Source organism: Conger conger, chromosome 4, assembly GCF_963514075.1.
Source record: "Conger conger chromosome 4, fConCon1.1, whole genome shotgun sequence".
NCBI classification, from domain to species: domain Eukaryota; kingdom Metazoa; phylum Chordata; class Actinopteri; order Anguilliformes; family Congridae; genus Conger; species Conger conger.
In genome coordinates, this window is record NC_083763.1 from 76,252,828 (window position 1) to 76,266,310 (window position 13,483).

At 51.8% G+C, this 13,483-nt stretch overlaps 1 protein-coding gene across 1 annotated transcript in view; it reads left to right on the top strand.

The window, feature by feature from the left end:
- cubn (cubilin (intrinsic factor-cobalamin receptor)) overlaps window positions 1-13,483 on the top strand; it is a 91,473-nt gene that overhangs the window by 69,810 nt on the left and 8,180 nt on the right. The window contains exons 45-59 of the mRNA XM_061238200.1: window positions 703-881; window positions 1,839-2,048; window positions 2,675-2,815; window positions 4,109-4,290; window positions 4,763-4,934; window positions 5,345-5,548; window positions 5,979-6,128; window positions 6,409-6,530; window positions 6,882-7,107; window positions 7,436-7,623; window positions 7,749-7,905; window positions 8,665-8,814; window positions 8,999-9,187; window positions 10,610-10,739; window positions 11,203-11,420. Of these exons, the coding sequence (XP_061094184.1) occupies window positions 703-881; window positions 1,839-2,048; window positions 2,675-2,815; window positions 4,109-4,290; window positions 4,763-4,934; window positions 5,345-5,548; window positions 5,979-6,128; window positions 6,409-6,530; window positions 6,882-7,107; window positions 7,436-7,623; window positions 7,749-7,905; window positions 8,665-8,814; window positions 8,999-9,187; window positions 10,610-10,739; window positions 11,203-11,420 (2,618 nt within the window). The remainder of the gene's footprint in view (window positions 1-702; window positions 882-1,838; window positions 2,049-2,674; window positions 2,816-4,108; window positions 4,291-4,762; window positions 4,935-5,344; window positions 5,549-5,978; window positions 6,129-6,408; window positions 6,531-6,881; window positions 7,108-7,435; window positions 7,624-7,748; window positions 7,906-8,664; window positions 8,815-8,998; window positions 9,188-10,609; window positions 10,740-11,202; window positions 11,421-13,483) is intronic.

Here is a 13,483-nt window from a genome sequence, read left to right on the forward strand (position 1 = left end):
CTACACTAACACCTGCACTTCACACACCTGCCTACACTAACACCTGCACTCCACACACCTGCCTACACTAACACCTGCACTTCACACACCTGCCTACACTAACATCTGCACTCCACACACCTGCCTACACTAACACCTGCACTCCACACACCTGCCTACACTAACACCTGCACTCCACACACCTGCCTACACTAACACCTGCACTCCACACACCTGAGTACACTAACACCTGCCGTCTACACACCTGACTACACTAACACCTGCAGTCTACACACCTACTCCAACCAGTTATGTTGCCTGACTAGATATATGGTTCAAAAGACCATGCAGTTATGTTGCTAGACTAGATCTGTGGTTCAAAAGACCATCCAGTTATGTTGCTAGACTAGATCTGTGGTTTAAAAGACCATCCAGTTATGTTGCTAGACTAGATCTGTGGTTCAAAAGACCATCCAGTTATGTTGCTAGACTAGATCTGTGGTTCAAAAGACCATCCAGTTATGTTGCTAGACTAGATCTGTGGTTCAAAAGACCATCCAGTTATGTTGCTAGACTAGATCTGTGGTTCAAAAGCCCACCTGTGGATCCTGTGGCGTGGCTGAGGAGTCACAGCTTCGCAGCAGCGCACGTGCAAGCGTGAGGCCCCGTTTCCCATCACGCATTGCTCTCAGTGTTTTTTGTTTCCCCCCCCCTCCTCCCCAGCTGTCCCTACGACTATCTGGAGCTCCGCGACGGGGCCTCGTACGAGGCCGCCGTGATCGCCCGGCTCTGCGGGAGCGAGCTGCCCAGCACCCAGCGCTCCACGGGCAGCGTGATGAAGCTTCGCTTCCGCACCGATGGCAGCGTCACGCACAGGGGCTTCAAGGCCCAGTACTCCATCGGTGAGCTAACCGCAAACGCATACAGCACTGTGCAAAAGTCTTAGGCACCATAGACTTTATTATATATACAGTACTGTGCAAAAGTCTTAGGCACCATAGACTTTATTATGTATACAGCACTGTGCAAAAGTCTTAGGCACCATAGACTTTATTATGTATACAGTACTGTGCAAAAGTCTTAGGCACCATAGACTTTATTATATATACAGTACTGTGCAAAAGTCTTAGGCACCATAGACTTTATTATACATATAGTACTGTGCAAAAGTCTTCGGCACCTGTATAAAATTCTGTACAGATAAGATTCTTTCAAAAATAATTCAATGAAAGGTCCTAAATACACGTACTATACATTTCCCGTTACATTTGAGTAATTTGGCAGAATAGTTAAGAACTGAATCAAATCAATATTTTTTGTGACCACCCTTGTCCCGCAGTGACACACACTCCACACGCTGCTGTCCCACAGTGACATGATAACCTTACATTACATTACATTAATGGCATTTGGCAGACGCTCTTATCCAGAGCGACCTACAGTTCATTAGACTGAGCAGGAGACAATCCTCCCCTGGAGCAATGCAGGGTTAAGGGCCTTACTCAAGGGCCCAACGGCTGTGCGGATCTTATTGTGGCTACACCGGGATTAGGACCACCGACCTTGCGTGTCCCAGTCATTTACCTTAACCACTATGCTACAGGCCAGAGTTTCATTCCCCATGGCACGCATAGCTATTTCTGAAAGAAATGTTGCAAAAGGGGGTTAATAATCCTTTGAAACATGAAAAGCATTCTATTAAGGAGGATTAATTACAGCTTGTTAAAATCCCGGGAGTGCGGTTGTCGTTGGAATGATCTGACCTGGCATATGCAGTTTGAGTTTGAGAGCCACTGCTGTGGGCTGCTGTGGCTGGTGATTCACTGTTGCCCTTTTTTTTACCCCCCACCTCCTTTCAGCCACGTGTGGGGGCACCTACAGGGGCCAGAGTGGCACCATCCGCAGCCCTGGGTTCCCCAACGCCAACTACCCCGACAGCTCCAACTGCGAGTGGTACCTGGAGGGCCCCACTGGCCACTACCTGACCCTCTCCTACTCCCACCTCGACCTGCAGAACACCCCCAACTGCGCCAGCGACTACGTGGAGATCCGAGAGTACAACGCCACCGGTGACCACTGGGGGGCGCACTCACTCCTGTTACTGTGAGGCAGACAGACAGACAGGCTGACAGAGAGAGAGAGTGACAGACAGACAGACAGACAGACAGACAGGCTGACAGAGAGAGAGAGAGAGAGAGAGAGAGAGACAGACTGACACAGAGAGAGAGACAGACTGACTGACAGAGAGACAGAGAGAGAGACAGACATACATACAGAGACAGACAGACAGATATACAGATATACAGAGACAGATAGATATGCAGACAGACAGTCCAGATCAGTGATGTTCTATCATGTACCACGGAGAACTGAGAGTTTTCACTCCAATGAATCACTTAATTTGCTGATTTCAGTAATTAACTCACCTCCAACCAGAGAGAAGGGCCATACTTGGTGAAACCAGCTGGTGAGGTGATTGGGTGGAGTATAAACCAGCTGTTGTGGTGATTGGGTGGAGTATAAACCAGCTGGTGTGGTGATTGGGTGGAGTATAGACCAGCTGGTGAGGTGATTGGGTGGAGTATAGACCAGCTGGTGTGGTGATTGGGTGGAGTATAAACAAAAAAAAATGAAGCAGTCCCATAGTGGCCTCGTCGATGTCCCATAATGCCTTGCTCCTGTGCCCTGGCGTCAGGTCGTCTCCTGGGCAGGCACTGCGGGAGCCGGATGCCCCTCACCGTGGAAACCGCGGACAGCTACGCCTACGTCAAGTTCGTCAGCGACGCCAGCGTCAACGCTGCCGGCTTCAGCCTATCATTCCTGGCCAGCGTGGAAGGTGGGCGTGGCCACGCGCCTTCTGACTCCGCCCCTCGCATGATTTCCTGCGGAATGTTCGCATTTCGTAGCTTTTATGTTCATTTTCTCACCATGTACTGAGGGCGCGTAAGAGTTGTACTTCTCGGAATGTGTTTTTCGAGGGCAGCATTGGATGTGCATCTAATCTAATCTGAGCCCATCTTTATGGCTGAAAGACACGTGGGACGAAACCAGAGTCCATCCATCCATCCATCCATTCATTCATTATCTTAACCCGCTTATCCTGCACGGGGTCACAGGGGGACTGGAGCCTATCCCAGCATACACTGGGTGAAAGGCAGGAATACACCCTGGACAGGTCGCCAGTCCATCGCAGGGCACACACACCATTCACTCACACACTCATACCCACGGGCAATTTAGACTCTCCAATCAGCCTAACCTGCATGTCTTTGGACTGGGAGGAAACCGGAGTATCCGGAGGAAACCCAAACAAACACGGTCGAGAACATGCAAACTCCACACAGAGAGGCCCCGGCCGACCAGGATTCAAACCCAGGACCTCCTTGCTGTGAGGCGGCAGTGCTACCCACTGCACCATCTGCCAGAGTGATCCAGAGTGATCCAGAAAAAATAACAAAGAAAGGGAAACAATATGTGCAATGATTCCCGCAGCCCAGCGAAAAATTTCAGAGCTGAATTAAACAGGTGTTTTTGGCTCGTAAAAGGTCTGGCAAGGGTCCGAAATAACTCCCTGGGGTTCTGGAAGACCCGTAGTTCATTATGTAACACTGTCAATCATTGAATGTCCACCTTTAACACACATGAACAGGCTGTAGAATCAGTGCTCCACTGATCTGTCCTGGTTTGACTGAAGGGCGTAGGTCCGTGTGTGGGGTGGAATACAGTTGTAGAAAGGGTGCTTTCACTCGGTGTCTGATTTCATATTTAGGAGGAAATGTGTTTGTCTCCTTATCCGGCCTTTGATTGGAAATAAACCTCTCTGTCCTCTCTGTGCTCCTCTCCTCCCTCCATCTCCTCCCTGTTTTCTCTTTCCTCCCTTTCCCTACTCCCTCCCACTCTCCATCTATCACATACAATCTCTCTTCCTCCCTTTATTTCTTTCTCCCCTCTCTCTCTACTCCCTTCTTTCTCCCCCTCTCTCTCTCTATCTCCCTCTCTTCCTCTCTCTCTCCCCCTTTCTCTCCCTCCACCCCTCTCTCTCTCTCGCCCTCTCTTCCTCTCTCTCTCTCTCTCTCTCTCTCTCTCTCTCCCCCACCCTCACCCTCTCCCACCCCCCTCTCTCTCTCAGAGTGTGGAGGGGATCTGAACGCGATGTTTGGGACCATCTCGTCCCCAAACTACCCGAACCTGTACCCCCACAGCCGGGTGTGTCACTGGAGGATCACCGTCCCGCCCGGTCGCCGGGTCACCCTCACCATCAACGACCTGCGCCTGGAGGACCACGGCTTCTGCGCCTACGACTATGTGGATGTGAGGGCCCTTCTTCTTCTGTGGTGTCTGTGTGTGTGTGTGTGTGTGTGTGTGTGTGAGAGTGAGAGAGAGAGAAAGTGTGTGTGTGTCTGTGTGTGTGTGTGTGTGTGTGTGTGTGTGTGAGAGAGAGCCCTGCCCCTCTTCTTCTGTGGTGTCTCTGTACACAGACCTGTTAGACACTGTGTGTGTGTGTGTGTGTGAGTGAGAGTGTGTGTGTGTGTGTGTGTGTGTGTGTGAGAGAGAGAGAGAGAGTGTGTATGCGTGTGTGTGTGTGTGTGTGTGTGTGTGCGCGTGCGCGCGTGTGTGTGTGTGTGGATGCGTGTTTGTGTGTGTGTGTGCGCGCGCGCGTATGTATGTGTGTGCATGTGGGTGTGCACACCCCATACTGAAGAACAAGTCCAGTTGCTCTTGGTCCAGCGTTGTCATGGTGACACTGAGGTTGGTTGTGATGGTAACGGGCCTCCTCCCGCAGGTGATAAATGGGCTGGTGTCTAACGCCCCTCACCTGCAGCGTTTCTGCGGCACGGTCGCCGCGGGAACGCAGGTGAGGTCGTCGGGGAACACCATGACCGTGGTCTTCGCCACCGACTCCTCCGTGTCCAATGGCGGATTCACCGCAGACTACTCCTCCAATGAGGAAGCAGGTGAACTGGCCCCGCCCCCCTAGAGCTCAGCTCCATAGCAGGACCATCACAGCCGTAAGCTTGGCCAATATCAGACTAAAAAAATTGTATGTGGTTTGTTCTATTTGGCATATAATAACATATATATAGTGTCACTTGCACTTGTATACTGTACACAGTACAATAATCGAGGAAAACAAAGTAAGGCATGATGGCTCATTTCCATTGTGGTCCTCAATTAATGTTGGTCAGCAAAGACTGAACAGAATGATGGTTAGTTAGCAAGTTATTCGGCCGTTCCCATGGCAGCAAGTTATGGGTTGGTTAAGCAGATCCGTTTTGTGCTAAAACTCTGGACTGAAGATTTGATGAACTTGAATCTGAGAGGCCACAGCAGCCGAAGCTGAAGTTTAACCCCCCCCCCCCCGCAGTGTGCGGCGGTATCCTTGACAACCCCGCGGGCGGAAACTTCACCTCGCCCGGTTACGGCGTCGGTAACTACAGCAACGACCTGAACTGCGAGTGGCTGATCCAGAACCCTCGGCACGTCAACTCGTCCATCGTGGTGATCGTGGACGACCTGCGCCTGGAGCACCACCAGACCTGCGAGTGGGACTACATCGAGCTGCGCATGGGTGAGCAGGCCACCAGGGGGCAGTGTGGGGGCCCTGACGGCACTCACCACTGGGGCTTCACTGCGCTGTGAGCACATCTCGCCTGGGCTTTTCTGATGACAACACATGTTTTATCATTTTGCTTCACTAATCTCTAAAAAAAAAGCTTTAAAACGATGGAAGAATGTTGACAATAGTCTGTATGTCTCTCTGTCTGCCTATCTCTCTGTTTGTTTGTCTGTCTCTCTGTCTCTCTGTCTCTCTGTCTGTCTGTCTGTCTGTCTGTCTCTCCGTATGTATGTATCTCCGTATGTCTGTCTGTCTGCCTGTTCGTATGTCTATCTCTGTCTGTTTGTCTGTCTCTCTGTCTCTCTGTCTCTCCGTATGTATGTCTCTCCGTATGTCTGTCTGTCTCTCTTTCTCTCTGTCTGTCTCTCTGCCGTCCCTGCAGGTGACTCTAACGGGGAGCTCCTGGCTCGGTTCTGCGGCCAGACCAGACCTCCCATCCCCCTGGTGGTGTTCACGCCCGAGCTCTGGGTGCACTTCCTGTCCGACCAGGCCGTCCGCGACCTCGGCTTCAAGGCCACGTACAGCTTCGCCGGTGAGTGACAGGGGCGCCATGGCAACCGCTGACACCAGTGACTCGGGGCCAACACGTGTATCAGACATCCAGACGGAGACGTGGCGACGACGAAACGTTTGTGCCCTCCCGTTCCCCCCTGAACTCTGTTTTTCCTCTTTATTTCATAGGCGTCAGTACAGCAGACACAGGCTCAGTGTTTCAGCCAGGTCTGAAGCTTGCGGAGCGTCCTCTGGGTGTGGGGTTTGATGGCTTCTCTCCTTGGGGTGTGTGTTAACATTTCTCCTTCCCTCCTCTATAGACTGCGGGGGTCTGCAGACTGGTGAGGGGGGGATGATCGCCAGTCCTGGTTTCCCTAATAACTACCCCAGTCCCAGCCGCTGTGCCTGGCTCCTGGAGGCCCCTGAGGGCCACACCATCACTGTGAGTCCTCAGCTTCAGTATCTATAACACCATCACTGTGAGTCCTCAGCTTCAGTGTCTACACCACCATCACTGTGAGTCATCAGCTTCAGTGTCTATAACACCTTCACTGTGAGTCATCAGCTTCAGTGTCTATAACACCATCACTGTGAGTCATCAACTTCAGCTTCAGTACTTATAGACCCATACATGAGCTTCAGCTCCTGTAGACCAATCACAGAGAGTCTGCATCAGCTTCAGTATCTATAGGTCTATCACAGCGATTGTCTACAGGACTGTGCTGCATGGTGCTTAGACCAGCTACAGGTCGTTTTGGACACGGTTCCACCTCCCCTGTCCTGTCCTCTCCAGCTCACGTTCACGTATTTCCAAGTGGAGGCCCACAGCAAGTGCTCCTGGGACTCCCTCACCATCATGAACGGGGGCTCGCCAGGCTCCCCTCTGATTGGCCAGTACTGCGGGAACACCTCACCCGGAACCATCCAATCAGGATCCAACAAGCTGGCCTTGGTGTTCCTGGCTGACCACAGTGTATCCAGGGGAGGCTTCCAGGCGACCTGGTCAGCTGACTCCTCCGGTACGGACGTGACATACATATACAGAAACACACTATTACTGCAAAGCATTCAAAAGACGTTGGGTAGGCATTCATCCAGTATACTCTCTGGTAAATGCTGTCTAGGTGTTCAGGTGCAAGTCCGGCTACATTTGGTTGAAAAATTGGAAAAGTTTTCTTGCTGATTAGGATGTGGCTAGACTATATCCAGGTACATCTTGAGCTATATTTTGGTTAACCTCAATACCAGCCCATTGATGTCAAAAGGGTCTCTGAACTTCAGTGTCCACCCCTCTAGACGTCTAGATTCCGGCTGTTGCTCACTGGGTACTGTTGACTTGCATTCTAGGCTGTGGAGGGATGATCCACGCAGACAGCGGGACTATCAAATCCCCGGGGTACCCCCAGAACTTCCCCCCAAACAGCGAGTGCACCTGGAGGATCGTCGGGCACGAGGGGTACCACCTGGAGATGTCCTTCGACGGTGACTTCCAGATCCCGGACACCAGCGGCCAGTGCCAGGGCAGCTTTGTTAAGGTGAGTGCCCATCACCATCGCACGTGGGCACATGGGAAGCCGTGTGAGTGCCACCGTTCCCCGATCCCTGGAGTGTCCTGACAGTGGCGAGGTGGGTTTCTCACCTGGTCCCCTGGTCCCCCCAGGTGTGGTCGGGTCACAGGGAGGTGGAGGACAGTCTCCTGGTCACGGGCTGTGGGTCCACCGCCCCAGGCCCGGTCGTTGCCCCCTACAACGCCGTCACCGCCCGCTTCCAGTCCTCCGGGGGCCCGGGCGAAGGCTTCTCCGCGTCCTTCCTGTCCCGTGAGTCCTGCCGGCCGATTGGCTGACCGTCGCTGCGGCCACGCCCTCTGCCCTTTGTTTCCTAGGCAACATCGTATCGTAAACGAGCTGCAAAGCTTGTGCATGCTCATGCCCGTGCTTTAGTGAGACAATCAGGACCCAACATGGCTTTAAGGTGGGTCCTGGAATGACTCTGTAGTCCATAGGCGGTGTTAGGATGTGTGATTTCAGGGACCAGTGAAAGGCACTACATTTCTAATCCCAATGTTAAAAATGTTTTGTATTATTATCTGTTTAAAGGACTGTATCTGGTTGTGCAGGGCCCCGAGCCACACGATTCTGGTTTTCGTTTCTGGTGAATGGTTGACATTTATATAGCGCCTCTTATCCAAAGCGCTGGGACACTTCGACACGCCCAGGGTGGGATCGAACCGGCAACCCTCCGACTGCTCTTACCGCCGGAGCCAGTGTTGGCCCTATTTAAGACGTACCTCTGCAATATTCCGGTTCTGTTGTTGTTGTCGCCCTACCCCAGGCTGTGACCTTGTTACCCCTGGCCGTTTCAGAGATTGACCATTGTCACACTCCTCTGTGGTGGCAGTTATCCCTTTCATTGCCCATAGATTGTTGCGAACGTGCTATAATGTGGTTGCTAGGTTGTTAATAGGTGGTTGCTAAGGTGTTACGAGGTGGATTCTAGGGGGTAGCCAGGTAGTTGCTGAGGTGCGGTTCGCTGAAGGATGACGTGCTTGCTTGTGTAATGTTCCTCTCTGGTTTCAGGGTGCGGGGCAAACTTCACTGCCCCCTCTGGCAGGGTGGTATCCCCGAACTACCCCGCCCACTACCCTGACCGCTCCAACTGCAACTACCTGGTGGAACCTGGGGCCCAGGCAGTGGTCCTCATCAAGTTCCGCACCTTCCAGGTGGAAGGTAGGAGACCACCCTGTGTGTGTGAGCGAGTGTGGGTGTGAGTGTGTGTGTGAGTGTGTGAGCGAGTGTGTGAGTGTGTGAGTGAGTGAGTGAGTGAGTGAGTGTGTGAGTGAGTGAGTGAGTGAGTGAGTGAGAGAAACAGAGGGAGAGAGAGATAGAGAAACAGGACTGTGTCTCTCTCCAGCTCACTCCTCCTGTCAGTATGACGGGCTGAAGGTGTACAAGGGGGCCACCAAGTCCAGCCGCCTGCTGGCCACCCTGTGCGGGAACACCATCCCGGGACATTACTCCAACTTCGGCCCCATGCTGCTCAGCTTCTACTCCGACTCCATCTTCAACGACAACGGCTTCCTGGCAGAGTACACGGTCATCCGTGAGTATCTCTGCTAACGCATGTGTGTGTGTGTGTGTGTGTGTGTGTGTGTGTTTCTGTGTGTGTGTGTGTGTGTGTGTTTCTGTTTGTGTCTGTCTGTGTGCGTGTTTGTGTGTGTGTGTGTGAGAGAGAGAGAGAGAGAGAGAGCGAGACAGTGAGAGACAGACCGAGAGAGAAAGAGAGAGAGAGAGAGAGAGATATGTTCCATTCATTCCGGAATGTGGAATGCATGGAATGGGTAGACACTGCACTTTCTGCACAATAAACGGGGATTTGCCAAATGAAGTGCATACCCCAGCCCAGCCAGGCCCAGCGAACACAGGGACAATGAGGCGTTTCACTCGGGCTAATGAGAGCGGTCTCAGGCCCGCCCTTTGCACGGGAGGGCAGTCAGGCACAGGGACGCGATGGAGGGATGCTCACCAGTCAGAACTGTCAGGAAACGAGTCTCTGACCGTGTATGAAAGGGGCCTCTCTGTACCCCTCGACAGACCCGGGACGGTGGAGGAGGGGGTGCGGGCGGCACGGCAGCGCCCCCGTCTTGGCGAGTCGGTCCCCCCCCCGATTAGAAAAAATGTTACGCCACTGTTATACCTCGCTATGCCGTTTCCCCAGTGCCAGTGTCCGTGTCAGCGCTCCAGACGGAAACAGAGACGTGCCAACGCACACACAAACCTGCCCAAAAACGCGGCATTACTGCAGTACTGAATGAGTACACATGGTATAGGGGCGGCCTGTAGCGTAGTGGTTCAGGTAAATGACTGGGACACGCAAGGTTGGTGGTTCTAATCCCACTGTAGCCAAAATAAGATCCGCACCCGCACAACTGTTGGGCCCTTGAGCAAGGCCTTTAACCCTGCATTGCTCCAGGGGAGGATTGTCATTCCGTCTTATCCAGAGTGACGTACAGTTGATTAGACTAAGCAGGAGACAATTTATTTACCATTGTCCCAGTCATTTGCCTTACGCATATTTACCTTACCCACTACGCTACAGGCTGATTGTCTCCTGCTTAGTCCAAATCAACTGTAAGTCACTCTGGATAAAAGTGTCAGCCAAATGATATGTATTCATTCATTGAATAAGTTAGCGTTAATCAACATTGTGATTTGTTAAACTCCTTCCAGTTTTCTGTGATTTATTAAACAGCTTTATTTATTGCAAGCTGACTGCTTCCCCACCTCAGCCAATATTTTCTGTGACAAACTCCTCGCCATACGCTACTCAGAGAATGAAAATCATCACATCCGTGAATAGCAAAAAAAACGCTCGCTATGAGTGTCATAAACACAAACGATCGTCACTGTAAGTGCATTTTTACAGTGGGGGAAGGGTGAGCGCGTCACGTGTGAATAAACGTGTTCAGTATTTGTTGAAAGACGATTCTGCTGCGTTGACGAGACTCTCGTCTTCTCTCCTCAGCGTGCGGGGGTGTGTTTAACAGCACCGGCGGGTCAGTCAGTAGCCCCGCCGTTTCCCTCACGGACTACCACCACAACATGAACTGCACCTACCACGTCATCGTCGGGGGAAACAGGATCGTCGAGCTCAAGTGAGGCCGCCATTTTGAGTCACATGACTCTGGAAGGCACTAGCTCTCTCTGTGAGCTCTATCTGCAATGTGTAATCTGGGTCAATCACGTGCCTGCTTTGGATTTAATTACTTTTCTGTGTGCGATTGATCTTGCCTGGTGCGAATTGAGCCAATCAAGAGGACCAGAAGACTGGGTCGGCACTTCTTGGGAGTATTTTGTAGGCTCCAACACACACACACTCACACACACAGACACACACACACTCACGCACATACACACACACACACTCACGCACTCACACACACACACAGACACACACACACTCACACGCATACATACACACACACACACACACATACATACTCACACACACAGTCACAAAATCTGACAAAATCTGACACATGCTCCCTGATTGATCCATATTGATCAGTATTGATCAGCACTGATTTGACTGATGAGCCTCCATGCTCCACCCTGCAGGTTCAACACCTTCCACCTGGAGGCCTCCTCTACCTGTCACTATGACTACGTGGCGGTGTATGACGGACAGAACACCCTGGCCCCGCTGCTGGGGAAGTTCTGCGGGCGCGAGATCCCGCCCACCCTCAGGTCCTCGTCCAATCAGCTTTTTATCGTCTTCAAGACTGACAGCGCCGTGGCAGCTTTGGGCTGGAGGGCCACGTACATGGAGACCTTGGGTAGGTGACCTGAGACAGGTGTTGGGTAGGTGACCTCACCTGAGATGGGTGTTGGGTAGGTGACTTCACCTGAGACGGGTGTTGGGTAGGTGACCTCACCTGAGACGGGTGTTGGGTAGGTGACTTCACCTGAGACGGGTGTTGGGTAGGTGACTTCACCTGAGACAGGTGTTGGGTAGGTGACTTCACCTGAGACGGGTGTTGGGTAGGTGACTTCACCTGAGATGGGTGTTGGGTAGGTGACCTTACCTGGGAGAGGTGTTGGGTAGGTGACCTTACCTGGGAGAGGTGTTGGGTAGGTGACTTCACCTGAGACAGGTGTTGGGTTGGTGATTTCACCTGGGAGAGGTGTTGGGCAGGTAATCTCACCTGGGGGAGGGGTTGGCTTGGTGACCTCACCTGGGGGAGGGATTGTTTCACCTGAGACAGGTGTTGGGCAGGCGTTTGTACATTGAAGTCTCCTGGGGCAGAGAGCTCTCCTTTGCGCTCAGCCGACATTCTTCCAGGCGTCTCACCTCCTGGACCTCCCAGCCCTCTCCAGTGCTTATAGACGCTCTCTGGCCTTCCGTTGCCGTGGGTTACTTGAGGACCTCCGGCCCATGCCAGAGGTCTTCTCAGTCCTGATTTCACGCTTACGCCATTCTCCACCGCCTGCTCAGCCCGCCCGAAGCGGCAATGAAAATACACACAAGGGCATATTTAGAGAGTGAGTCACTCACATCCTTATCCAATCACCGTCGGCCGTGTGGCGTTCGGCCTCCAGAAGGTTCTTTCAGCGTGGGGGAGTGACACGTCAACGGGTATTGGCCAGGGCCGGAGTCCAGTTTAAACAGACATGTGAATTTCATTATTATATTTCTTTTTGTAATTTTTATTTTTACGTAGTACTCGGAGACGCATCGAGGGTCTGTGCGAGCAATAGAAACATAAGAACGGCATTAATGAAAACATTCAGAATGAAGCACAATCAGGTTTTCGATCAGATTCCTGAGAAGACCAATAGACAGAGAGTGAGAGAGCAGGAGGTGAATTTAGGGTACTGTTGGAGTTTATTTCTAACATGTGGAGCACCGTATCTCAAGGCTGCTTTCACAGATTCAGTATTAATTGCAACCAGGGAAGGAAAAGGTGCACCTTGAAGGGGACAGACATTCCACTCGGTTTTCACATCATAACACAGAGTGTGACACTCCCTGCTGCAAGATCCAGTGAGGCCAGCTTGACCAGCTTGAAAAGTGAGCTGGTCAAGCTTGTCATTAGCTGGTCTAGTCAGGTGTGAGCTGGTTAAACCATGTCGAGCTGGGAGCTGGTCTAAGCTGGTCAACCAGCTAAACCATGTCAAGCTAGGAGCTGGTCTGAACTGGCCACCCATCTACCAGCTGTTTCAAAACCTAGCTTGAGCTTCAGCAGGGGTGGGAAACAGGAACTCAGTTGTATCACACAATGATACATTTGAAATGTGGATGTAGGGGGTGTTGAGACACACACACATGCACATACGTGCACTCATAAACGCACGCACACACACACACACACACATATTCACACTCACAAGTGTACTCATAAACACACACACAAACAGACACACACACACACATGCACTCATAAAAAAACACACACACACACACACACTCAGACACACACACACACATGCATGCTCACACGTGCACTCATAAACACACACACACACATATTCACACTCACAAGTGCACTCATAAACACACACACACACACACACATATGCACACTCACATGTGCACTCATAAACACGCACACACACACATATGCACACTCACATGTGCACTCATAAACACACACACACACACACACACATATGCACACTCACATGTGCACTCATAAACACACACACACACACACACAGACATTGCCGGTCAGAACCTCTGCATATCACACAGTGCTACTCGCTGGTGGAATTTATTTCCTCCCAGAAAAGACATGGTGGCAAAGGAGGCTGGCGCTCCTCAGATATGGCCCCCTCTTATGACTGCATCAGGGCAGCTTTTCGGTCCTGTCCTGGACACAGAACCTGCCCTGACTCTGAC